Source organism: Microcaecilia unicolor, chromosome 8, assembly GCF_901765095.1.
Source record: "Microcaecilia unicolor chromosome 8, aMicUni1.1, whole genome shotgun sequence".
Classification (NCBI taxonomy): domain Eukaryota; kingdom Metazoa; phylum Chordata; class Amphibia; order Gymnophiona; family Siphonopidae; genus Microcaecilia; species Microcaecilia unicolor.
The window spans coordinates 16,629,284-16,657,164 of record NC_044038.1 but is presented as its reverse complement, the minus strand read 5'-3'; the positions used below and the strand labels follow the sequence as shown (position 1 = coordinate 16,657,164).

The 27,881-nt window shown below is 44.1% G+C and overlaps 1 protein-coding gene across 3 annotated transcripts; it reads left to right on the top strand.

Annotated features, from left to right (window-relative positions):
* Window positions 1–116: 116 nt before the first annotated feature.
* Window positions 117–27,471, top strand: LOC115475809 (carbohydrate sulfotransferase 12-like). 3 transcript variants are annotated; one of them, XM_030211811.1, is made up of 2 exons: window positions 117–192; window positions 26,106–27,471. In XM_030211811.1, the coding sequence occupies exon 2, from the start codon at window positions 26,194–26,196 to the stop codon at window positions 27,451–27,453; it is 1,260 nt and encodes a 419-aa protein (XP_030067671.1). In that variant the 5' UTR covers window positions 117–192; window positions 26,106–26,193; the 3' UTR covers window positions 27,454–27,471. The 3 variants fall into 3 exon arrangements, with proteins under 3 accessions (XP_030067671.1, XP_030067673.1, XP_030067674.1); XM_030211813.1 differs by lacking the exon at window positions 117–192 and adding an exon at window positions 5,941–5,984; XM_030211814.1 differs by lacking the exon at window positions 117–192 and adding an exon at window positions 25,576–25,840.
* The last annotated feature ends 410 nt before the right edge of the window (window positions 27,472–27,881 follow it).

The following is a 27,881-nucleotide window of genomic DNA, read 5'->3' as shown; positions in this document are numbered from 1 at the left end:
TGCGCGGGGAAGAGGAAACCAAGATTACATAAGCGGCTTCAACCTTTTGACGTCACTTCTATTATATCGCTGACGCAACTATAACTTCCTGTTTCCGGCAAGGCGCGATGCCAGAGGGAGGAGAGAGGTTGTGTATATGGGGACGGGCCACCGGCGAAGGCGAGCTGTGGGATTGTTAGTGGGCAATCTCAGGTATGAGTTTGACATGGGGGTGGGAGAGATGGCAAGATCATGGGGAGGGGGAGGGGGGAATCGGTCCCCCGAATGCGTGCGAGGAGGGGGTGCTCGGCGCGTTGTGTGTGTGACTTGAGGGAATACATGAAATGTTATACTGGGTCACCCTAAAGGGCCGTCAAGCTCGGTGGTCTTAAGATCCCAAAGACTAGGTCTACTCCTGGGGGAATTCGGCATATTTATCTATTTAATACATATAATTCCCTTATTATAAAGGCTGGCCCTCCTTGCCCCACATCTGACCCGTTCCCCGCTCTTTCTTTCTGCTCAGGCCAAACACATCTTGATCCTAGTAGCCTCATTCTCCAGCTTCGCTTGAAACCAACCCTAGGTTTGATCTCCCATGGGTTAACACTTCAGGGAACCTCTCCAGGTTTTTTTTTTGGCCCTCTTCCCATACCTCAGCAAGCCTCCCCCCCCCCTCCCCCCGTCTCTTTCCATTCCTCTCTTTTTTTTTAGCTGGTAGCAGCCTTGGTTAAAGTGGAGCCCATCTTTTCAGAATGGGCTTCTCCTATCCCACAAAATATTGCCCAGTTCCTAAACTGATAGCGGCCTTGGTTAAAGTGGAGCCTATCTTTTCAGAATGAGCTTCTCCTTTCCCCCAAAATATTGCCCAGTTCCTAATTCTTTCCTGCAGCACTTTTTCATCCACACGTTTCTGACAATGCTACCCTGGAAGTTCTAGATTTAAACTTTCTACCTTAGTCTAAATTTTGTATTCCATAATCATCTTCCTATCATTGGTACTTGTATGTACTACAACAGCCATTTCCTCTCCAGCACCGTATAAAAACCCATCTAGGAGATGATTCCACACTTTTACATTAGTCAGGCAAAACTTGAATCATCAACTACAATAGCCATTTTTTCCTCCTGTGCATGTGCACCTCCAAGGCAATAGAAGGCATATTGCTGAATGTAGAGAATGACATGGGGGCAAAGTTTGTCCCTGTCCCCCCCCCCCCCCCCCCCCACAGGTCCTGTCTCTGCCCCATCCCTGTGGGCTCTGTCATCATCTGCAGAAGCCTCAAACAATTATGATTTTATATTTAAATCTTTTTATTAAAATATAAAAGGAACAATATGCTGTGCAGCTGTTGATAAATCACAAATAGAAACAATAATAACAAACCGCTATAATAAGCCCCCCCTTCTACCCTTCCAACCTCAACAATAGCTGACTTTTACTACCCCAAGGAATCCTAATCCACCCTGTTAAAATGTCCAAGGGTACAAAGTACAAACCATTCTGTATGCCCCAGTGGGGGAGAAATATGCTCCATGAAGCACTGTTATGATTTTTTAATCTGTGGATGAATAAGTCTTCAACAATCTTAGGATTCAGTGTGGCTCTCCTGTCTTCCACAGTCCTTCCTGCATTTGAAAATGCCTTCTTAGAAGATGTGCTGGTAACAGGAATGTACAGGATCCCCCATGCAAATTTTGCTAGTTGTAGCTAGCATGCTTTTCCAAAAAAAACAAAATATCATTGTATCACTCAAACATAAATGGTCCAGTTCATTAACAGGCTTCAAAGTAGAAAATGACATGGGGACAAGGCTCTGTCCCCATGGTTACTGTGGGTCCCCATGTCATTCTGTAGCTGAATGTCTTCTTAAATGCCTCAGCTCCTCCAAGTATACTACTTATCCTCCCGAGTTTGGATTTGTTCTTGCAGAGCCAGGAGCTCTTTGCCTCGTGGAGGCATACAGCATGTCACCAAATGAGAGATAATCATATACGTGGCACTCACTGGATAGTCCCCATCTCATTGGTGGAGTATTGTTTGCGTTTTAATATTGTTGACTTGTTAGTTATTACCAGTTCTCAGGGATTAGGGATTCCTAATTCTAAAATCCTTCAAAATTATTTGGTGCATTTATATTATCTAAACTGTATTCTTTTTGCAGTTCTTGTCATATTATTCACTTGTTAATTGACTTGTTATTGTAAAACAAAATGTCCCATTCACTTGCTAATTGTGCTAATGGCCTATAAATCATTGCATTTGCCTGTGATGGGTCGGGTAAAATCACCATAGAGACTAAATTATAGTCATAGGTTTCTCTGATCTTCTCCCAAGAAGAATACTGTTTTGTAAAACGTTTTCCTTCAAAAAGTGTTATATACACACAAACTTATCTTAAGTTTAACTAAACATATGAACAAAGCTAACATAGAATTAGCCCATGTTTAAAAACTTTCTGGATCCTTACCACTTCAGGACACTTTGTTTCCCAGCAAAACAGTTATTAAAATTGTGTTGATGAATCTGTCAGCATTCCCTAAGGATTGAGAGAAACTGAGCTCATTAAAAAAAAACCAAACCCATCTGTGCTTCTAAGTCACTTACTTCTAGCAAACTCTTTGATTTACAATACTGGAATTAGCTTGCCCTAGTGGCTCTCAAGCTGTTCTTCCTGGAGATGTATTTGGCTACCTCAGACAATACAAGGGGATATTGCTGGAGAGGGTGTGGGCAGTTGGGCACCTATGAACGTATCTGGTGGAACTGTGTTGAAAGTAAATGTTCTGGGGATCTAGTGTGGCATACTATAAATAAGTGGGCAGGTGTTTCCTGGCATAATTCTGCTGATAATTGTTTATTGGGATATTTCCCTGTTGGATTAGGGAAGGACAAGTGAGGTTACTTGATGCTGACCTTGCTCCTTGCTGTGGGGATGACTGTGGTCTCAGCTTGGAGGGAAGTCCAAAGGCCCTACCTTTCAATCTTGGAAAGTGGTTTGAAAAGAATTATGCAGGTACTGGAAAATAACAGCAACTTTGTGGGGTCAGAAAGATGAACAAAAACGGACGTAGTTATTTCGTAGATGGAGACCTTACACATTAATTTTGCATGTCAGTAAGAGAGGCTTGCTATCTGACTTGATAACTGACTGATTGTAAGGTGAAGAGAACATGGTTAAAGTTTAGGCATATAGATTGCTGAGCCTTATCTACTATAATAAAACGCACCCTCGACGTTCTGAGGACACTGACGTCACTGCAGGCACTCACACACTGGTTCGTAAGTTCATGGTGGTGATGCCACAACACTCACCATGTCTTCAGGCTCCGCCCTCATGTCACACGTGATGACGTCGAGGGCGGAACAAGAAAACAAGGCAAATGAACGCACGGAGAGCAGTAGTTTCCCTACTCCTCCCCTTCCAAGAAATCCCAGCCGCCGACGACTTGCCCATCACCCCAGCCCCTTTCGCCCCATCGCCCCGCCCCTTTCAAGGTACCGGCCCGCCCCCGGTAGCACACTCTTCCCCTCATCACCTTCCCTCCCCCCTGTCACCTCCTCTCCCCTTACGCCACTATCCCTGGTGGTCTAGCGGTACCTGTTCACTCGGTCAGGAACGAAGGAACCCCCGCTTTCCTGCCCGGAGCGCTGCTGCTAGCTGCCCGGCTGCATCGTGTCTGAGTCTGGCTCTCGGCGATTCAAAATGGCCGCCGAGAGTTGAAGCTGCCTCGCGAGACTTCAACTCTGCGGCCATTTTGAAACGCCGAGAGCCAGACTCCCACACGATGCAGCAAGGCAGCTAGCAGCACCGCTACGGGCAGGAAAGAGGGGGCTCTTTCTTTCCTGCCCCGACCGAACAGGTACCTCTAGACCACCAGGGAGACTAGCGTGAGGGGAAGGGACTCCCGTGCCCGCTAGCGCCCGTTTCATCACAGGCAGAAACGGGCCTTTTTTACTAGTATTAATATGGTTTGGTGGGATTTTGTCTGAGTCAGGTGGATGGGAGTATAAGGGGGGTTAATTTTTGTTTTTCCCCGTATAGTTTTGGTTTGGCTTGATTTGTGTGTGTTTTCTCTTACTGTGTCTCTTTTTGTAAGATTTCTCTTTTGACTTTTATTAGGGTTAAGGATGATTATAAAAATACTTTCTGGATGAGGTAGATACTCCTTGTATTGAAGCCTATATTCTATATTTTGTATTTTTCTGGAATGTTCAATAAAGATTGAATAATTAACAAAAAAAAGATGTTCTTCCTGCGTTACTTACTCAAAATGTTTTTTTTATTTTTTTTAACAAATACTACAGCTCTTGGACCTTGTCACAGGAAAACCCCATTTTGTAACGCTGTCCTTCAAAACAGTATTTCATAAGAAAACAAGATCCCTCTATGCACTTAGAATTTAGTTTAAATTGAATTAAAAATAACTTTCAACTTTACATAGGAAATTGATTGTAAGAACAGTTTTTATGAATATTTGTAGCATAGGCATAAGGTGTAATACATAAAGAAGGGCATTTTTGATCTGATGTCTAGTTCCGATTTTTTACGTTTTGTGAAAAACATTTTAAAAATCCAGTAGCGAATATAATCATTTTCAAACCATAACAATATTTTGTTTTGAAAATGGCCATTTGCTAGATGTTTTTGTGCTCGGTGCATCTATCTTTTAGGATCATTTTTGAAAAAAAAAAAAAGGTTGTCCAAAGGAAAAACACACAAAAAGAAGCCATGGGACGTATGGGGGGGGGGGGGGGGGGGCAGCAGTAGAGTGGCTGGCCACACAGATATCCCTGCAGAGCTGTGGGACACTCTGGAGGGCACTGCAGTGTACTTCACATAAAAGGTCCCAGGCACACATCTCACCGTTACCCAGTTATATAGTGAGCCCTTCAAAACCCACCAAAATCCTACTATACAAAATCCAACTGTACACCTCTGCAATAGCCCTTATGCCTGCAGGTGTCACCTATATGTAGGTATAGAAGGTACTTAGTGTTTGTTAGAGGGCTCATGCATTCAACCACAAGTGTACTAGTTAGAGTGGGATATGGTCCTGGGTCCCCTTCTCTACAGTCCACTGTTCTGACCACTAGGCTACTCCAGGGACCTCTGCTGCTCTAATAGGACTGGCCATCATATCTGAAGCTGTCATAGAGCCTGGTATGTACTGTCACTGTCAAATCTTAAGGGGCTGGGAGGGGTCGGTGACTTCTGGGGAAGTACGGGGGGGTTATTCTGTAATTCCTCTAGTGGTCTTATAGGGCATCTTTTGGCCACTTAATTGTGATTGAAACAGGTCTAGCTAATTTTGGTCCTAGACGTGTTCATTTTGTTCTGTTACTGCAGAAAAATGTTTAATTTGGTGCCACCCATGTCCTGCCCAAAACATGCCCCCAACACACTGTCTTTGAAATTTGGATGAACTGTGGAGCAAAATGTCGAAAATCACAACTTGGATGTTTTTGAGAGAAAAACATCCTTGTGTCACCTTATGACATTTTTTTGGACTTTTTTTTTTTTTTTATGAGCCCTAAAGTCTGGCATAGATATAATTAGGACCGGATGACAATATAGAAAAGTGTGTAGAACACATGGAGGGAAATTTCAAAGAATAGAGCTGAGACAGGTGTGGAATCTGATTGAGGACATATATAATGATTGGACACTTCACTGATATAGCAATGGTTCTGGCTGTAACTGCAGGGAAAATATTCTGTGTGACTCATGTTGTTACGAATGCAGACTGTAGTCACGATGGACATTTTCATGAAGAGTTTCCTGGCATCTGTAACTAAGAGCAGTATCCAGAGTTTGCAACAGCTTCATTAGCTCTTAAACCAGGAATGTTAAAAAAACACATTTCTTCAGATCCACCCAAGCTAAGATGAAGGCATCCACAAGTTAAGCTATGCTTCACCAACGTCTGACAAAGTTAGACTTCACAAAAGTGGGGGCAGAAACTCTGTGGCTTTAGAAATGAACTTCAGAGCTGCCAAAAACGTAACATACAGTTTTTGATTTTTCCTGTTTGCTTGTAATAGGCTTCTGTTGCTGTTTGTTTTTACAGAGATGGCAGTGTACGTTTTCAATGGTGTTGAAAGCTGGTTATTTACTCTGTTTTTTTTACATGTGTGTGTGTTTTTTCTCTTGCAAATGTGTAAGCTGTTAATATTTACTTTTGTGTCCTGCCCACGATGCTACTCGCACTTTCCAGTTTTATGGTGTTTAAGTGGGGCACTGTCTTCATTTGTATTTTTCCATATTTGTAATACTTTTTTGTGTACTTTCCTTGACTATTTTAGTGTAGATATTTGTACACAGGCACCACTGACCACATTACTTTGGAAAACAAGAGTTGGGCTTTTAAAATTTATAAAAGTCATACTGTTTATATTGGTTTACGTTGATCTTGCTTGTAAGATTTATGCCATTTTAAAAGGGATCTCAGCCCGAAGCGCTCTCCTTAGTATGCATGGAGGCGTATTTTCAAAGCACTTAGACTTACAAAGTTACATAATCAGTGGAACTTTGTAAGTCCAAATGCTTTGAAAATGAGCCCCATGGAGATGCAGTGCATGCCCTGGCCTTGCTTTTATCTCTCCATAAATGTTTTGCTCTTCAGGCACATTTGCTGACTTCAGCTTTTCAGTTTTTTTCTTTTTTTAATTTTAATCTGGAAAAAAAGTTTAAATTTTATTTCTTGATATACTTATCTAGAAAACAAAATCTGAGGAGCGGAACCTTTTGGCTTGCAGCATGCATTAGAAGTTAGAGTAACATAATAACATAGTAGATGACGGCAGAAAAAGACCTGCACGGTCCATCCAGTCTAGCCAACAAGACAACTCATGTGTGCTACTTTTGTGTATACCCTACTTTGATTTGTACCTGTGTTCTTCAGGGCACAGACCGTATAAGTCTGCCCAGCACTATCCCCGCCTCCCACCACCGGCTCTGGCACAGACCGTATAAGTCTGCCCAGCACTATCCCCGCCTCCCAACCTCCAGTCCCGCCTCCCACCACTGGCTCTGGTAGTTGCTGAAGGTCTGCATGTTTCGAAGACATCTGCATCCCACAGTGAATATACCGTATTTATTTGGATTTATTTACCACCTTTTTGAAGGCATTTACTCAAGGCGGTGTACAGTAAGAATAGAACAAACATGAGCAATAGGCAATTACAGCAGTAAAAATATTCAAATAATACAAAGTATGGCATAGTATACTACTTACAATGCCAACACAAAATGTAATAGAGCATTTTAATTAATAGTGAAGGGTAAAGCAAAGGTGGAATATGTAGATAGGTAAGAGTAAGAGGAGTTAGAAAGTAAGGTGACTGATTTAAAGAAAGTTGCACATGAGGCCAGAGAGATGGTTACATATCTCAGCTAGGGTAGGAGTGGATAAACATGTCCTGCTGCAATATGTGCAGCCCGTGTCACTCCTTGTGTGTGTGAGTGAGACTAAGAAGTTACTTCTTCCATTAAAGGCCTGGTTGAAGAGCCAAGCTTTCACCTGCTTCCTGAAGTAGAGATAGTCTTGTGTTAAGCGGAGCCTTTCAGGCAGTGCATTCCAGAGTGTGGGGCCTACTCCGGAGAAGGCTCGCTTGCGGGTATCACATTTTTTTTTTGTCTTTTGGAGAGGGTGTGGTTAGTTATATTCCTTGATATAAATATTGACCTTTTTATGACCTTCAGTTGTTTGGAAACCTATTCCAAATGCTTCTCTGCACTTACCGTTGTGTTGTGTTCTTAACTTAGGGAAAGCTTAGCATGCACAAATTCTGTATAATAGATATAAAATGGGCTTCTTAGTATTTAGCACATGCTAATTCCATTAGCACGTGCTAAGCTTTATTAAAAGGGCCCCTAAGACTGAAGTTTGGCTCATCTGTACAGAGGAATGGCCATTGTTACAGTCCTAATATCAATGATGGTGATGTGGCAGGATGTTGAGGCTAGCAGCCTTAGTACATTGGGTGACTGTGGGTTATTACAGAGCTTGATGGTAAGACAGGTACAGAGCCCCTCAGTGTTTAAGAGGAAGACCCCCAGGTTTGCACCCGCCTACCTACAAGTATGATAGAGATTAACATTGTAACAAATTTTAAATTAAATCTGCCTTAATAGACTAGGTGGACCTTCAGGTCTTTACCTGCACCAATATTCTCTGTGTCTCTGATTTTGTATTTCCAAATACCTGACAAAGTTGATAGATCAGATATAAGACATAGGGAGAAGCTGGTGTTGGTTAAGTATGGGAAGTGTGCCAGTCTACCCAGAGTGATACAGAACCAAAGAAGACAGACAGACTGGAAGTGGATGAGTCAGGTGATTCTTATCTGCCTTCTTTCTCTGGTACTTTTGTAGTTGTACAACCTGCCTGATGGTTATCCTTTCTTTGTGTAGAGTTTTTACAAAGAAAAATGTTTATCACTAGTAATCATGAAAGGACAACTGGTCCTTTTTTTTAGGAGAAGGACCAAGAGAGAGCTTGAATACATTTAGTCTGTTTTAAAATCCTGTGTCTGTTCAGTGAAGGATTAAAGTAAGTCTTAGTTTGTTCTTCTGGTATTTATGGCAGTTCTGCTTTCCTTTGGTATCTCTCTTTCTTATATATAAGATTACAGCATAGCCTCAGTGGTTCATCTGATCACTTCCTTCTAGCCTGATAGGAGTGTATTATGTTCTCCACACAAGCACTGTAATGTACTAGGAGACCAGAAGGGTAGTGAGGAAAGAGAGAGCTGTTTGGCTGTGAGAAAAGATGTTTTCTGTTGCAGGAGAAAAAGATTTGTTTGTATAGATAAAGTAGGGGATTTGTGTCTTCTGCTTGGTGTTTCTAGTATTGTCAGGTTCTCAGGTTCGGAGCACGCAGGCACGGACTCTGGAGCAATCGTGAGCCCTTGGGCTGCTGATGAGTGGCAGCAGCAGGCAGAACCCACCAACCAACACTGGGCTAGCACACTGGCAAAGGCAAGGACTGCAGACGCAGACCGAGCTGGAACGCACTGGACTGGAACGCAGCGGACTGGAACACACGGGACTGGAACCAGGCTTCACCTACACTTGACCGCCGTTTCCCAGGGGTTGAGCCCCTGGGTGCAGGCAGTACCAGGACTGGTACTGGAACTAGCAGGCTGGAACACCAGGAAACTCACACTAGAAGGGACACTAAACAAGCTTGGCCAAAATAGGGTTCAGGATAGGAATCAGGATTCAGGATTTCCAAACAGACCAGACTGGAAGGAAACTGAAAGTAAGCAGGGCTGACACAAGCAGGAGGGAAACTGAAGCTGAAGACAGCCAGCCACAAACAGGGGAAGTACAGATACTATACAGGGTGAAGGACTTTCAGACAAGCTCGACAAACCAGGGTAGGGCAGAAGCCCAAGGTGAACAGAGAACCAGGACACAGAAGTGCCCACAGGCACCCAGACAAAAGCAAGGCTGAAGTGCTAACTGCACAAGGGGTTCAGGGTACTCAGACAGGAAGGAAAGGGAACCAACGGAACTGGATTCCAGAAAGGAATCAGGAGACAAACAAACAAGGAATACCAACTAGGAACATAAACTATAAAGCAAGGCTAAGCAAGACAATGCAGAAATGCAAACTGCACCAACACTAACCCGGACCTTTGGCGTTTGCAAAGGCCCCGAATGGAAGAACATCACTTCCTTATCAAGGCCCTGACTGATGATGTCACAACTACAGGACACAGGCAGAAAGCATACTGAAGCACAGAGAGGCTTAACCCACACAGGTGCAGTATAGTGGAGTAATTAGAGCCATGCTGGAAGCAGCCAGCACACAGAGACAGAGCTGACTCAGGAAGAACAGACAGAAGCCGGCTAAGAAGCTGACCACCAGAAATAAGGAAAGTTTGAGAAGTGTCACGACCACAATCGTAACAGGTATTTTCTGATGTTCCTACATCCCATGGTCATCCCATTTTTGCTATAGACGCTGTTCTTGCTGTTGTCTTGGGAATTTCTGTCAGGTTGTTGCTAAGCTCTTCATGCCAGAAAGGGAAACCAGGATTCAAATCTCATGTTTCCTAGTGGTGCTCTCTATGACCTTGGGCAAGTCACTTCACATTGTGAGTCCATTTGGGCATAGAAATAAGTTGTGTGTACCTGAATGTAACTCGCCTTAAGCCCAGACTTGGAAAAGGCGTATAATCCAACCTTCCCTGAGTCTATAATCTTGGTGCAAAAAAAAATATGAAAAAAGGAAATTGTTTATGCTTGTCATTGTCATCAGGGGTGGACTGACCTTCGAGACAATAGGGCAGTGCCCTGGGGCCCACTGTTCTCAAGCTTCCATCTAGTTTATTTTTCATATGTGATTAGAGGCCTGTGACCCTTAAAGGCAGACGTGGGCGCTAGAGTCCATTAGCGCTGGACTAACGCCTGCGTTTGCCTGTTCCCTGTGATCAGAGCTTGTGAATGCATGTAACAATTGAATTCACCAGCTCTGAGTGCAATAGGGTATTAGATATTCCTCCCCAGTGTTCGGCGGGTAACGCACTAAATATTGATGCTGCTCCCATGGCAAACCCTGTGCCAGTTCGGAGCTGGCGTTAGGGTTTGCAGAACATTTGTTCTGCATGCATTTGCATGCTTACAGGCCCCCCCCCCACACACACAAAATGGTTTCCCTGGTGCCTGCACCCCTTCGCCACCCCCCACCCCCTGGTAGCCTAGTGCCCCTCTAAACCTCCTGTGTTTTGAAGCAGAAGGAGGGAGTTGCTCCCTTATATGGTACTGAAGCTCCGCCAAGTGCCTTCCTGCTCCTGCTTCAGGGTACCGGGGGGGGGGGGGGGGGGTTGGGCAGTAGTAGGCCAGCAACGCGGGTGGGGATTTGGGGGGGGGCAGTAGGCCACCAGGGTGGGTGGAGGTGGGTGCCCACTCGGCCACAAGGAAAACCTTTGTGCGTGGTTGGGGGGGGGGGGGGGGGGAATGGAGGTCTGTTCGATAGGTCCAGGCCTTTTTTTTTTTTTTTTTTTTTTGACAACTTTTGTGGGAGGGTTGTACCCGATGATAGAAGCTAATGGCATGCATGATCATCGGGACTTTATTTACCCATGCTGTTCTGCTGCTAATTTTAAAGCACTAGTCAGAACAGCACGGGGAAGTTGATCATTGGCCTGCTAATGCCCGGGGACCCAGATCACTGTCGGTCCACACCTGCTTGTCATTTAGATCATTTCAGAAGTAGGCAGTCTGAAACAGCCACATTGAAATGCTTTTCTTTTTATTGACTTTAAAATATAATTATTGACTTGGGGGAGGGATGGTTGGTTGCTTTGCTTTCCTTTCTTGTTGTGTGGTCTGAGTTGAAGGTAATGTAGAGCCACCACGTGTAACTGCCCAGTTCTCAGGTTGAAGGTCACTGTTCTGTGACATAAGGAGAGTTTTAGCAGCCAAATTGGTCGAAAACAGGTATCTGTCTGCAAAGAATCCAGTGAATTACGTAGTCTCAGTTCTCAGCACCTCTGTGTGGATGCTGGCTGGCAAAATGTGAACTAGTAGAATAACCTTTTCCAGGACTGTCTTCAGAGAGTATTAACTGCATGCCGTCTCTCTGCAGGGTTGGAGAGAGTCGGAGAGTCTTTTCAGAGAGTAGTGTTTACAGCAAACTTGGAGTGGAACATCTATATTAAAAGGCAGCATTCTAAGAGGATTTTGGTGCTGATCAGACCGTGCACGAATTTTCAGCCGCCTCGAAGCATTTTTCTAGTCCGGTAAAGACTTTGTTGTACTTTCAGCACAGGCTCCTGCCGTGTGTCTCAGAACATTGCAATAGGACTTAATTCCTTCTTGCTAACAGCCAGGGAGGTTAGTTGTGTTCATTGGAAATAATCTCTCTGCTTATACTGGCTATGATTTTCCTTCAAAGTGTGCAATAGAGTTTGTATATGCCTCTCAAAAAAAAAAAAAAAAAAAAAAAAAATTACCCCTTTCCTTGGGCTGAGATTTAAGAAAGCCAACCAAAGTGGGGCAAGAGAGAGGGAGCATGTTATCTGTTTTTTTTTTTTGTAGCTAAGAATATTTTGGGCCAGAAAATACAGTACTAAGCAGTTTTCCCTCTGGATTGGGAAGGAAAGAAAGCTCTTAGTGCATTGTGTAGGAAATATAGAAATGTTGTCACCTCTATGGTTCTGCATAGATTCAGAGCTTCCCTAAGTTTTACTGCTGCAGCCTCCTGGAAGACCCCTCCATGCCAGTGGTTCTCAGTTTCATCTCGTGCTGCGGTTACTCTCCTGAGCAGAGCAGACCAGTTGCACTGAATCTAGTGATGTGGGCTAATGCTTCAGTTTTCCCTCTGGATTGGGAAGGAAAGAAAGCTCTTAGTGCATTGTGTAGGAAATATAGAAATGTTGTCACCTCTATGGTTCTGCATAGATTCAGAGCTTCCCTAAGTTTTACTGCTGCAGCCTCCTGGAAGACCCCTCCATGCCAGTGGTTCTCAGTTTCATCTCGTGCTGCGGTTACTCTCCTGAGCAGAGCAGACCAGTTGCACTGAATCTAGTGATGTGGGCTAATGCTTCAGTATTCCCTCTGTTTTGCCTTTGAGATAGTGTTTACTAGAGGGTTGAAAGGCTACTGTAGCTTGAAAATATAGTAACAGTTTTCTTATTATTATAATTGCCTCCTCATCAGCAATTTGTTGCACATGAGGCAGAATCATTTGTTGTGGTTAGGACAAATCAAAAGAAAAAAGCAACACTGGGCCTTCAGAACTAGGACAACAGGAGTACTTTATTAATCAATGACCCGACACGGGCCGTGTTTCGGCGCTAGCAAAGGCGCCTGCTTCAGGGGTCGATGTGCTGATGCAATGACGTGCAGATGACAAAGCACGATTGCCTTGAGCCACTGAGAAGTTATCTGCGATCGTTTGCAATGGCGAAAAACGCTGATAGCGCTGGCTTCGGCAGAAGCACTTTCTCCTGTGTTCTAATTAATCTTGTGTTGTTGCGCCGGAAAGCGCTGAGAGGCGCTGACTCCGATTGAAGATTGGTTCTCTGTGGAACATTGAATGGCGTGTCACTTAACGCCGGTAAGATTACTGCAGAGCATGTCGTACCACGGAGATCCCCTGTGAGAGTCCTCCCCCACCCCACAACAGTGCACCGAAGGTACGAGGAGCAAGTGGGCAAGGCTCTGCCTCCAAGATCTGTAGTAATCTTACCGGCGTTAAGTGACACGCCATTCAACAATTCAGTGTTCCACAGAGAACCAATCTTCAATCGGAGTCAGCGCCTCTCAGCACTTTCCGGCGCAACAACACAAGATTAATTAGAACACAGGAGAAAGTGCTTCTGCCGAAGCCAGCGCTATCAGCGTTTTTCACCATTGCAAACGATCGCAGATAACTTCTCAGTGGCTCAAGGCAATCGTGCTTTGTCATCTGCACGTCATTGCATCAGCACATCGACCCCTGAAGCAGGCGCCTTTGTTAGCGCCGAAACACGGCCCGTGTCGGGTCATTGATTAATAAAGTACTCCTGTTGTCCTAGTTCTGAAGGCCCAGTGTTGCTTTTTTCTTTTGATTTGTCTACTTGTATACTGTAGTGCCCTCTCTGTCTGTATTGTGGTTAGGACAGAAATGTAAAAGGAATGATTAAATCTGTTTTATGCCAGCACTGGCCTTTTAGTCACTCAGGTTTCTTACTACTTCCTTTGCAACCCCCCCCCCCCCCCCCCCTCATATCACAGCAAGGAAAAAGGATAAAACGCAGGCTAGAAGCAAAGAGTATAGCTGCAGCTCTGACATGTATCTTCCAAGGTCCTCTAAAAGACATTTTCTTACAGTTTCTGCTCCTCTATTTAAACTGTGTGTGGTGCAGTAAGCCTGTGCTGGTAATCTCAACTGTTTTGAATGTGTTCTTGCTGAAAAATAAGTCACATTGGGAGGAAGTGACGTCACGAGACGAGATGGCTGCCTAGGAACTCAGCTCCTGCATTCCCATGCACTAGCAAGACACAATCTAAAGCCATCCGCAGCCCTATTGTGAATTTTTTCGTAGCAGCTAAGTCAGCATACATTACCGACCGAAATGAGTAAAGCGACAGGGTCGCAACATCGAGAGGGAGAGCGCCATTCCTCCAGGCAGATGGCGAAAGGCCTGTCGCGCCACGCGTCTCCGGAGCAGAGACGTTCGTCGGATTCAGACACGGCATCCTCCCATGCGGATCAGCGCGCATCGGTCCCCAAAAAGAAAACAGCTCCTAAGGACCTTGCAAAGTGTTTAGAGGCAATCCGAGAGGAAATCAAGGCTTCCCGAGTAGAAATTTTGGAACACGTGGATGCCATCAGCCTTGATTTGCGCGAGCTGGGGGGCCGAGTGGAGGCACTGGAGGAGAAGGCCGACGAACAGGCAGAGACTAATGATGCAATAGAAACACAACTAACTAAACTGTCCAACCTAACTGAGGATTAACCATACAAAATGGATGACCTCGAAAATAGGGGTAGAAGGCATAACTTGAGAATTCGGGGTGTACCTGAAACCGGAGGAGGAGAGGATGTCCCTACTATTGTGCGAGCGCTGTGTGCTACGATTCTGAGCGAAGGCACTGCTTCAAACGCTGTGGAGATAGATCGTGCACATCGAGCACTGGGTAAAACAATGGCGAACCGACCCAGAGACATAGTAGTGCGCTTTACATCATACGCATTCAAAGAACGTGTGTGGCAGAAGGCTCGTCAACTCACCACATTGGAATACAATGATGCACGAGTTTCTGTCTTTCAAGATTTATCTGCCTACACGCTGGCGCAGAGAAGGGCTATGAAGCCGGTGTTGGAGGTTCTACTCAAAGAAAAGATAGCCTATCGTTGGAACTTTCCTTTTGCAGTAAGTTTTGCATTAAATGGCAAACAACACAGGTTTCGTAAGGTTCCAGAAGCATGGAAAAGCTTACATGAAGCAGGTCTGACCGCCACACCGGTGCCACCTGCAGGGATTGCGCCAGCGACGAAAGCCAAAATTCAGAAGTGGAAGCGAGTTGGACAGAGCACCCAGAAGACAGGGACCAAAGTTGGCTAGAGCAACAATTGACTATGTTTGATTCTGAGAGGTAAAGGGCCGCCGATGAATGCTGATGTTTACTGGATGGACAGATGCATAGCTGTAATGTATATTAATTGCAGTTGAGGGGCTGTGAACGAGGGATATAATGTGAATGAGTGTTATATTGAATTCAGCATATGGGAAAATGTGGATGCGTGGAGTGCAGGGGAAGGGGGGGGTGGTGTTCTCGGGTTGTGGGTTGCTTCTTCTGACAACCCCAAGTAGTGCTGTTAGTACTGCTTGGTGTATTGGTAGGGAGGGGGGGGGGGGGTACGGGATGCAGGGAAGAGGAAGAGGAGGGAGGGCCAGGGGTTGCGAAGGGGTAGTTAGATTAGAAAATGCAATACAATTTGTTGAAAAGTTGGCTCTGAAAAATAAAAAAGCATGCTTAAAATTAGCCCAGAAATGAGTGCGGAATTGAAAATATTATCATATAATGTTAAGGGATTAAACATGCCTCAAAAGAGACAGAAGCTCTATAAGGAAATACAGCAGTTGAAACCACATATTGTTCTTTTACAAGAGACACACTTACGCCGAAAGTTTGAACGATTTCTCTCTTGCTCGGGATACCCAGGGGTGTACTGTGCCTCATCTGAGGCAGCTAAGAAAGGTGGAGTTGCAGTGCTGATACATAGTAAGGTAGGGGCCAAGGTACTGCAGGTTAAAAAGGACCCAGGAGGGCGTTTTATATTCCTCCATATTCAAATAGGCCAGGTTAATTTAACGATTGCATCAGTATATGCCCCAAATAGTGGGCAGGAACAGTTTTACGCAAAAGTGAAACATGCTTTAACATCATTTGCACAGGGTTCTATAATATTGGGGGGAGACTTTAATGCAGTCATGAACCCGAGCATAGATAGAACAGGAGCCACTAAAACAGAAGGGAAAAGAGAAGCAGTAGCGCTGGAATCCTTGGCCCGATCTCTGGGAACTCTAGATCTGTGGAGATTGACACATTTGAAGGACCGAGACTATACATTCCACTCTCGGGTACATAATTCCTATTCTCGTATTGACTACTTGTTTATAGATGCCACACTGGTGGAGCGGGGACCGCAAGCCGGAATAGGTAATGTGACAATCTCAGATCATGCCCCAGTATGGGTTACTCTTCCAAATATTAGAACAGAAACCAAAGATAAGAAATGGACATTAAACACAGGCCTTTTACAAGAGAAGGAGGTGGAGGAGGGATACAGGAAAATGTTGAAGGAGTATTTGGAGTTCAATCAAAATTCAGGACCCACAATGGCTGTAGTGTGGGATGCCATGAAGGCTGTTTCTAGAGGATATTTTATACAGCTTGCTAGTAAGCGATCCAGGGTGCGTAAGATGCAAATAGCGAAGTGTATGGAAAGAATCCAAGTGTTGGAGGGCCAACATAAAGTAACTAGGTCACCACAGGTGTGGAGTCAATTATGTGGAGAAAGGCTGATATTGGACTCTATTTACTCGGAACAGTTAAGTCTGGGTCGGGAAAGATTCAGGGCAGGGACATATGAGTTTGCCAATAAGGCTGGGCGTCTACTAGCAGTTAAGCTTCGGCAACAAAAAGTAGATCGTATGGTGAAACAAATTCGAGATGAAACGGGTTTGATACAATACACTTCAGATCAGATACGTAAACGTTTTGGGGATTACTACCAAGATTTGTATGCTCAAGAGATAGCCCCACCCATGGAGTCAATAGACAATTACTTGGCTACCAGTGAGCTAAGTACTCTGGCTCCTGCCCACAGGGAAAAATTGGAGCAACCAGTAACTCCAATCGAGGTACAAGAGGCCATCCGTAGCTTGCCCTCAGGCAAGTCGCCTGGTTTGGATGGATTGCCAAATGAGTTTTATAAGAAATTTGCACCAGAGTTAGCCCCCATCCTGGCAGATCTGTTTAATAGGGTGGGAGAAGGGGAGGCACTACCTTTGACCATGATGGAGGCCTGGATAGCGGTGCTGCCTAAGCCAAATAAGGATCCGACAGAGTGTGGCTCATATAGGCCTATATCGGTACTGAATGCCGATGTTAAAATACTAGCGAAGGTGTTGGCAAGTAGATTAGCACCCTTGATGCCGACTCTAATACATCCAGACCAAGCTGGATTTGTACCGCACCGAAAAGCAATGGACAACATTAGACGCACTCTGGATCTTGTGTTTCTAGCAGGGAGGCATCAGAGGCCCCTCTGTCTTCTGAGTTTAGATGCAGAGAAGGCCTTTGACAGGGTCCATTGGCCATTTATGTACAAGGTGTTGGAGGCTATGGGATTTGGAGCTCAATTCAGGAGATGGATTCAGGCATTTTACGTAGATCCTAAGGCATGTGTCCGAGTGAATGGGAGTAATTCTGAACTATTTACTCTGCACAGGGGAACTAGGCAGGGGTGCCCGTTATCCCCATTACTATTTGCCATGGTTATGGAACCATTTGCATCTAAAATCCGTATGGACCCAGAAATGTCAGGGGTACGAGTGGCAGATAGATTACATAAAATGGCCCTCTTCGCAGATGATATCCTATTATATGTTACTCGACCATTATCTACTTTCCCAACTCTTATACGCCTTATCGATGAATACTCCATACTATCTGGTTTCAAAATCAATATGACCAAATCAGAGGCCCTGAATATAACACTCCCAGAGGATACAGTGGAATCCCTGGAGGACTCCTTTTCGTTTAGATGGGCTAAAAAACAAATTAAATACCTGGGGGTGAACATAACGCCAAAACTATCTGACCTATATGAGGCCAACTACAAAGGACTAAGTGGTGGCATTAAGAAAGATCTGGAGAGATGGGGGGATCTGGAGGTTTCCTGGTTTGGAAGGGTAGCAATTGTCAAGATGAATGTGCTTCCCCGACTGCTATATTTATTTCAAGCGCTGCCTGTAATGCTGCCCAGACGACTTTTGTCATCACTTCAAGATTCTATAGTGCGCTTCGTCTGGGCAGGAAAGAGACCGCGACTAGCGCGTAAGCTTCTATATCAGGATGGTAGACAAGGCGGCTTGGGTGTCCCAAACCTCATATGGTACTATAGGGCAGTGCAGGCGAAGGCGGCAGTAGAATGGTTCCAAGACTACCCGGATAGACAATGGGTGCATATTGAACAACACTCTCATGGGACATCCCCGTTGGGGGCGGTCATGTGGCTCCCCAAATCATTTAGAGCCTTGGGTGGGGGAGCATGTCCATCCATAGGTGTCACTCTCTACTATTGGGATAGTTTGTTCCCGGGGGGGGAGGTGTACACTTACACGCATGACACCAATAGCATTTAACCCACTGTTCCTGCCCGGGAAAGACACAGGGGTATTTACCAGGTGGTATAAAAAAGGCTTAAGAACTTGGGGCCAGTTGTTTGACGGGGAAGCTTTGCTTTCCTTCGGAGCCTTGGAGAAAGCGGGCTATGTAGGGGAGGATGACGAGTTTGCATATCATCAATTGGCCCACTTTCTTAAGACCAAAGCTGTAAAAGCAGTACTGCAACGGAAAAAATTAGGCCTGGAGGAGGTTTGCGAAAATTATGCCTCTTCAAGGGGCTTGATTAGTCGTCTATATAGTGAAATACGAGGGCAATCTCCAAAATACACCCAACATAGGACAAGTTGGTCAAGAGAGCTGGGGGTGGCCCTAGGGGAGACCAAGTGGGAGAGAATAGAGCGGACAGTGCGAAGTGTTTCTACTCATGTACCGCTTAAGGAAAATGCTGTGAAGACACTTTTTAGATGGTACCTCACACCGGATCGCCTTCAGCGAATATATCCAAGCTCCACGGGATTATGCTGGAGGGGGTGTGGTAACAAAGGGACCATGGGACATATATGGTGGCAGTGTGTAAAGGCCCAAGCATTTTGGAAATCAGTAAGAAGTAAAATACAGAAATGGATTGGAGGTTTAATTCCTTGGTCACCTGAGTTTTTTCTCTTCTCAGCAAAACCACCTGGCTTACAGAAAAGCCAGCAGGACCTGGTGAGGCTTGCTGTGGGGGTGGCACGGGTGGTTCTTGCCTCACAGTGGAAAAATGTAGGGGTTCCATCGATTGTTAAATGGCACAATAAGATGAGCTATGTGTGTGAGATGGAGAGACTTCTGGCAGAGCGCAAGCACCAAATGGGGAAATGGCACTCCATATGGAAAAATTTTATATAACTGTATTATGCTAGTCATAAGTAAAACTGATTCGGAAGAGGTTTGTAGGGCACGACAATCAGAGGTTGCATTGGGGGGGGGGGAGGGGGGACTCTTTATATTATAAAATTGTTCAAAAAATAAAAATTCTTGAAGTTACATGTTGTTTAATATATAGAAACTATTGACGAGGAAAAATGAAGAGTGGGGAGTTATCATAAGCAAATGTACTGAAGTGCACCTATGCTATACTCTCATTGTAATGGATACATTGATGTATTGTTCAATTGTTCAATAAAGACTTTATGCAAATAAAAAAAAAAATAAGTCACATTGATCCGTGGTTATACTTGTTCTTTCACATTTCCCTCAAGAGATGGTGAGCCAAAATCTCCAACTAGTCAAGATCTTGAAAGGAAGCTTTCACTTTGGGTGAAACCTTTCCCCCCACCCAATGCCCTCTCTGTTCCATGCCAGTATAATGCCTCATCGTCATGGGTCCTTGCATGTTGACATGTCTGTGGTCCAGTGGTTAGAGCATGCTGAGTACCAGAAAAGTTGGGGTTCACGTTCCACGGCTGACCTTGGGCTAGTCACTCAACCTTCCATTGCCTTGGGTACTAACTTTAGGCTGGATTTTACTAACACAAAATAGGCCTTATTGGCAGGAAAGGGCGTGCATTAAATAACATTCATTAATGTATTAATGTACCGTTGAAAGGCAGTTTAGCAAATATAATACTTACCAACTAGAAACACAGCAGAATCAACACAATCATATCTAAATCTGCACTACCCAAGCTGCAAAGGACTTAAATACAAATCAACTTATGCATCAAGCTTTTCCTACATAAGCACACAATTATGGAATGCACTACCAAAAGCCTTGAAAACGACGTACGACCACCCAAACCTCCGGAAATCACAAAAAACTAACCTGTTCAAAAAGGCTTACCCCCCCCCCCCCCCCCCCCCCCCCCCCCCCGATCCAACGTAAATGCCTGATCCCTGCAACACAATAAAACTATAAAGCCAGTGGTGGAAGGCGGGGCTGGTTGGGAGGCGAGGATAGTCCTGGGCAGACTTATACGGTCTGTGCCCTGAAAATGACAGATACAAATCAAGGTAAGGTATACACAAAAAGTAGCACATATGAGTTTAACTTGTTGGGCAGACTGGATGGACTGTGCAGGTCTTTTTCTGCCATCATCTACTATGTTACTATGTACTGTGTAAGCCACATTGAGCCTACAAGTAGGTGGGAAAATGTGGGATACAAATGTAACAAAATAATAAACATTTAAAAAAATGCATTTAATGCAGGTTGGTAAATCTAGCCCTTACATTGTAAGCCCTAGGGTACAGTGATCTGCCTATTCCACCTGAATTTAACTCTCCTTGAGCATTTTAAGGTTAATGATTAAATTTAAATTGTGCTGGCCCTGTCAGAAAGGAGAGTTGATCTGGTTACTTACAGCATAATTAAAAATATTTTTCTTTGTCAAAAGGTATCAACACCCCCACCTTTCTCTGCCACTCATATATAGGATGGCAAGGAGGCTTCCAGTTACCGTATGTGGTACGACAAATTTAGCTGCCAATAGTAACTCCAATACCAACCTTGGATTCATATATCCAGTCTTTGCTGTCCCCCACAGAAGGAGCTTCAGTGCATTTCGCCAACTGAATCTGGCACACTTACTCCCTGCCATGCCTGTCCTCCCCAGAACTGCCTGATCTGCACACGCTTCTACATACCAGATTGTGCACCCTCACTACACAATCCAGGGCTCATTTTTGTCAGTTTAGCTGGGGTCAAGTACAACTGATGGAATTTTATACTGCAGTTCTCAGCCATTTGTTGCATACTTATAAAGCCTAATCCATTGTTCAGGTTTAGTATCCCCTAAACATCTGCTCAGGCTACTATGTACAGATACACTTGACATCTATATACCTCCTCAACCCCTTCTGTACTCTAGAAATAAGCTCCTTATCACCAGTGATCCCAAACTGTACTTCCAGTAAACTCTGCCCCTAGAGAACCTGTCCCAAGTTGTCATCCTTCAGGCAAAGGACCATAGCTATAATGAAGAGGATAGTCTGGTACCTTCTCAACCTGTCTGATTGAAAAAAAAGACCCCCTTTTTGAAACATTTGCAAAAATGTTGTCATACCCTTCTCCCCAAATTCCCTATTCTATTTCCCATATCTCACCTCTGAGAGAGGGAAAATTTATACAGAATTTTGCAGTGTGGGCAGGTATACCCCTCGATCCTTACCTTTTTTTTTTTTCCTTTCCACCTTCCCTAACAAGGTTGGATGCAAATAATGTGCCCATACAGAAGGGAAGACACCCATTCCCTGCCTGTTCCACTGCATCTGCCTATCAAACACACATATTTCTCCATCTACACCTAACCTCTCCTCCCTGGCAGCTCATAATATTTCATTGCCTTCAAAGTGGCAGCCTTATAATCTTAAAATGAGGGGCTGCTATTCCTGCCTTTTCTCAGTAGTCAACACCAACCTGTCTCACTATTTCTCGATGCCTTCCTATTCTACATCTATTTGCTTCATTGCCTACCCAGTTTTTTAATAAGAACTGTGGGGCTTTACTTGGGATCATATTGAATAGAAACAGAACCCTGGACAAAATAGTTACTGTTATACAGTGGTGGAAATAAGTATTTGATCCCTTGCTGATTTTGTAAGTTTGCCCACTGACAAAGACATGAGCAGCCCATAATTGAAGGGTAGGTTATTGGTAACAGTGAGAGATAGCACATCACAAATTAAATCCGGAAAATCACATTGTGGAAAGTATATGAATTTATTTGCATTCTGCAGAGGGAAATAAGTATTTAATCCCTCTGGCAAACAAGACCTAATACTTGGTGGCAAAACCCTTGTTGGCAAGCACAGCGGTCAGATGTCTTCTGTAGTTGATGATGAGGTTTGCACACATGTCAGGAGGAATTTTGGTCCACTCCTCTTTGCAGATCATCTCTAAATCATTAAGAGTTCTGGGCTGTCGCTTGGCAACTCGCAGCTTCAGCTCCCTCCATAAGTTTTCAATGGGATTAAGGTCTGGTGACTGGCTAGGCCACTCCATGACCCTAATGTGCTTCTTCCTGAGCCACTCCTTTGTTGCCTTGGCTGTATGTTTTGGGTCATTGTCGTGCTGGAAGACCCAGCCACGACCCATTTTTAAGGCCCTGGCGGAGGGAAGGAGGTTGTCACTCAGAATTGTACGGTACATGGCCCCATCCATTCTCCCATTGATGCGGTGAAGTAGTCCTGTGCCCTTAGCAGAGAAACACCCCCAAAACATAACATTTCCACCTCCATGCTTGACAGTGGGGACGGTGTTCTTTGGGTCATAGGCAGCATTTCTCTTCCTCCAAACACGGCGAGTTGAGTTCATGCCAAAGAGCTCAATTTTTGTCTCATCTGACCACAGCACCTTCTCCCAATCACTCTCGGCATCATCCAGGTGTTCACTGGCAAACTTCAGACGGGCCGTCACATGTGCCTTCCGGAGCAGGGGGACCTTGCGGGCACTGCAGGATTGCAATCCGTTATGTCGTAATGTGTTACCAATGGTTTTCGTGGTGACAGTGGTCCCAGCTGCCTTGAGATCATTGACAAGTTCCCCCCTTGTAGTTGTAGGCTGATTTCTAACCTTCCTCATGATCAAGGATACCCCACGAGGTGAGATTTTGCGTGGAGCCCCAGATCTTTGTCGATTGACAGTCATTTTGTACTTCTTCCATTTTCTTACTATGGCACCAACAGTTGTCTCCTTCTCGCCCAGCGTCTTACTGATGGTTTTGTAGCCCATTCCAGCCTTGTGCAGGTGTATGATCTTGTCCCTGACATCCTTAGACAGCTCCTTGCTCTTGGCCATTTTGTAGAGGTTAGAGTCTGACTGATTCACTGAGTCTGTGGACAGGTGTCTTTCATACAGGTGACCATTGCCGACAGCTGTCTGTCATGCAGGTAACGAGTTGATTTGGAGCATCTACCTGGTCTGTAGGGGCCAGATCTCTTACTGGTTGGTGGGGGATCAAATACTTATTTCCCTCTGCAGAATGCAAATAAATTCATATACTTTCCACAATGTGATTTTCCGGATTTAATTTGTGATGTGCTATCTCTCACTGTTACCAATAACCTACCCTTCAATTATGGGCTGCTCATGTCTTTGTCAGTGGGCAAACTTACAAAATCAGCAAGGGATCAAATACTTATTTCCACCACTGTAGATGCCAGCCATTCCCACCAACTCAGCAAATTCCATCTATCTCCCCAGATCCTCCCCTACTTTCTTAAGGCAGAATATATATTTTCACTGTATAGCTAGCTGCTGCAGATTACTAGTAATCCAAATACCTAACCCCACACTGATCCACTTGAAAGGGCACCACATCCTTCAGATACTGCACTTTCCTACCTTTTGCCATGGATGAAGACTTGGCTATATTAACCCTTTAGTGTCCAATGTTCTCGTAATAAGCCATATGGGAACAGATTGATGGGAACATTGGACACTAAAAGGTTGTTAATCATAAAATGAGAAACCCTAGAAAACTTCCAAATGTCCTTCAACGATGGAAAAACCTAAACCTGCAGGTTCTTCACATGTATCATCCACATACATCAAGACCTTTGCTTCCTGCACCCTTTTAATATCTGCATTTCTACGCACACAACATGCAAAAGGCTCAATGTCTGAGGTATCTACAGGGGTGAGAGTGGGGTATTCTGCCTCAGTGCCCCTCTATAATTAAAACTCTTCAGACTGTCCTGCATTGACCAGAACAGCTTCCCTAGGCCTCTTATATAATGCCTGCACCCAAGTCAAAAATTAATCATCTAGACTGATAGGGTGGGGTGAAGGTATCTCTATGCTTTATTGGAGAGTACCAGTCTTTTCATATCTGTAAGTAGCATTAATCACCACCCTCGTATTATTGGAGATCTGCCTCCCTAAGACAAACTCTGTTGGATTCCCCGCAAACTGCTTTCCGAACCATGCTCTATCCTGTGAGCTAGAGTTTTAGCTAGAATTTTAACATAGCAATTGAGGAGCAAGATAGGATGCTAACTGATTTAGAAATCTGGGGGCTTTCCTTCCATGGGGATCATAGTAGTATTTGCTGTGTACATAGAGCTTGGTAATTGTGTCTCAACAATGTGCCATTAAATTCTTCTGACATACAGGGAGGCGTATTTTCAAAGCACTTAGACTTAAAGACAAGTTACATAGAGGTATATTTTCAAAGCACTTAGTAAGTAAGTGCTTTGAAAATGGAGCCCCAAGGTAGCTTCTAGTGAAGGGCCATTCTCATGCTGCAAGATTGACCCCCAAGATGAGTTCATAGAAGCTAAGGGTGGCTCAGGATGCCATAACCCCCTGAGTCGGCCTTGCTAGGTAGACTTTTGTTCCTCGGAAAGAAACTACGGGAAATCTACCTTTTGGGATCTACCCGGGTAATGTCGACCCACTCTTCATTGAACCTTGATCTCACTCAGAATGGCTTTTCTTCTATTCTTTTCAGATGTGTACTGGAGAAGGTACAGTACAGAGATCAGATTAAGGATTTGAGAGTAAATTTTCGTGTTCACAGAATGGTGTAAAACTCTTACTTTAAAATCATTTTACAGCCATGGTGTTATATTTTGTAGGGAGATGGAATGTTTGTTACCTTTGCTGCTTGGTTTGGTGCAGACGCTCCCTATTGTTTTAAACCTTTTCTATCAAAATGTATAGCAGATATTGCTCATAAAGGAGCATGCATCAACTTGATCAACTAAGAAACATGGAAAATGATGGCAGAAGGTGACATAGGGCTGCCCAGTGTGCCTGAACTCAACTTGTTGGGCAGACTGGAGACCATACAGGTCTTTATCTGCCGTTATCTACTATGTTACAACAGCAGCCCAGTCTCTTTAATCCCTCCTTCAGAGATCCGCGCTGCTTGTCCCATGCTTTCCTGAGTTCTGTTGCAGTCCTTTTCCACCTCCACTGGGAGGTTGTTCCATGTATCCATTACTGTTTCTAATCGTGTACTAAGTGTGTTCCCTTTCATCCGCAACTTCTTGGTTCAGAGCCTCCTTTCTATTGAAAAAAAGTCTGACTTGCATGCATTTTTACCTTGGGATTATTTAAATGTAATAATCTAATAAATAGGTACCAGTATGAGCTGTTGATCTAAGTTGCGTAAACTAATACAAAACAAACTGAACAACAACAAAATTCAATCCCAAAAGGTCATAAAAAGGCATACAATACTGCATGACCTGTTGGATTGAATTTGGCTGTTCAGTTTGTTTTGGATTATTTAAATGTCTCTATTGTCTACCTTTTCATGTCTCTCTTCTAGGCTACATATATTTACAGTCTTAAGTCTGTCCCCATATGCTATATGATAAAGACTGTTGACCATTTTAGAAGCCTTCCTCTGGACCAACTCATCTGGTTTACATCCTTTCAAAGGTGTGGTCTTCAGAACTATACACAGTATTCCAGTTGAAGCTCACACTGTTTTGATCACCATTTCAGGAAACAGTATCTAAATAGTTTTGAATGAAGAAGCAGCTGTAGTGCTTGAAAGATAGTCACAAGCATAGTAAGGAGGTTTCACCTACAACATATTTGTCCTTTATTTTTATGTATCCCAGTAGACTTTGAATCACACTATGTTTTCTTATTGAATTTTATTTTAATTTTTGATTTCAGATATTTTCTAGCCAGCATGTGGTTTATCAAGAGGGGCTATGCATGCGCTGGATAAGCAAGCCATTTTTTCTTGGATGCTAATCACTGCAGATAACATTTATGTATCTATTAAAATATACTTAAAACTATTTTAAAATGTGTTTATATGTTTTTAGGCTCCTCAAAGCAGAACTATGATTAATCCTGGGGTCGCTGTGTGAGGTTAAAGTGAATGAAGGGAGAACTAGTCACTTGGACAAGACAATGACCAAATCGCAACTCTTCCGCCTCTCCGTGGCTCTGGGGTCTGTCTTCATGATTCTTTTAATCATCGTATACTGGGACAATGTGGGGACAGCTCACCTTTACCTGCATACCTCACTTTCCAGACCTTTTTCACCTCCGATGCTTCCCATTGTTGCCCATGGTGAAGAAAGAACTACCTTGTCTGACATTGATGAGTTTCTAGATAAGTTTTTGAACTTGAGTTTGGCACAAAATGGGCAGGCAATCACACAAACTGAGCAGCCTCCTGTGCAGGTCTCAAGCAGGCCTATTTCAGGCAGCATGGAGGAGAGTGTGAGAGGCTACGATTGGTCTTCCCATGACATCAAAGGAAAACCTGACCAAGAAAAGGTACAAGCTGAGAGGAAACATACATTACGCCAATTCTGTGCTAACTCCAGCTTTTTTTTCCCACGGAAGGAACGTTCCTTTGATGACATTCCCAATCGAGAGCTGGATCACTTGATTGTGGATGACCGCCATGGAGTTATTTACTGCTATGTGCCAAAAGTGGCATGCACCAACTGGAAACGAGTTATGATTGTGTTGAGTGAGAGCTTGACTGATCGGGGAATCCCTTACAAAGATCCCTTGACTATCCCCCGGGAGCATGTCCACAATTCAAGCAGTCACCTGACATTCAACAAGTTCTGGCGCCGCTATGGCAAGTTTTCCCGCCATCTGATGAAGATCAAACTTAAGAAGTACACTACGTTCCTCTTCGTGAGAGACCCCTTTGTACGCCTTATCTCTGCTTTCCGCAGCAAGTTTGAACTGGAGAATGATGAGTTCTACCGTAGATTTGCCATGCCTATATTGAAAAGTTATTCCCACCTCACCAATGTGCCAACCTCAGTTGGTGAAGCATTTTCTGTAGGTATGAAGCCGTCATTTGGTGAGTTCATCCAATATCTACTTGACCCTCTAACTGAGAAGGAAAAGCCATTCAATGAACATTGGAAGCAAGTGTACCGCCTCTGCCATCCATGCCAGATTGAGTACGACTTCATTGGCAAACTGGAGACATTGGATGAGGATGCAGTACAGCTGCTGAGACTTCTTGGTATGGATAAACAGTTCCAGTTTCCCCCCAGCTATAGGAATAGGACTGCTAACAGTTGGGAGGAAGACTGGTTTGCAAGAATCCCTCTGGCATGGAGACAGCAGTTGTACAAGCTTTATGAAGCTGATTTTGTTCTCTTTGGATATTCAAAGCCAGAGAATCTTTTAAAAGACTAAAGTAGGCCAAAACAAAATAAAAAAACCCAAAATGCCAAAAATTGGCCAACTTAACTTCCATAGCAAAAACAATTAAGTATATTTTTTGTACTGCATTTTTTTCCCGATAGTTCTGTGTTATGTGTTATAAGACTTTTTTTTATTTATTATTTTATAAAATTTCCAAGAACAAATCTTTACAGAAAAGATGACTATTCACATTATTACATAGTAGATAGTAGATGACGGCAGAAAAAGACCTGCATGGTCCATCCAATCTGCCCAACAAGATAAACTCATATGTGTGTACCTGCCTTTTTCAGGGCACAGACCGTACAAGTCTGCCCAGCAGTATTTCCCGCCTCCCAACCACCAGTCCCGCCTCCCATCTTTGGCTCTGGCACAGACCGTATAAGTCTGCCCTCCACTATCCTCTCTTCCCCCACCTA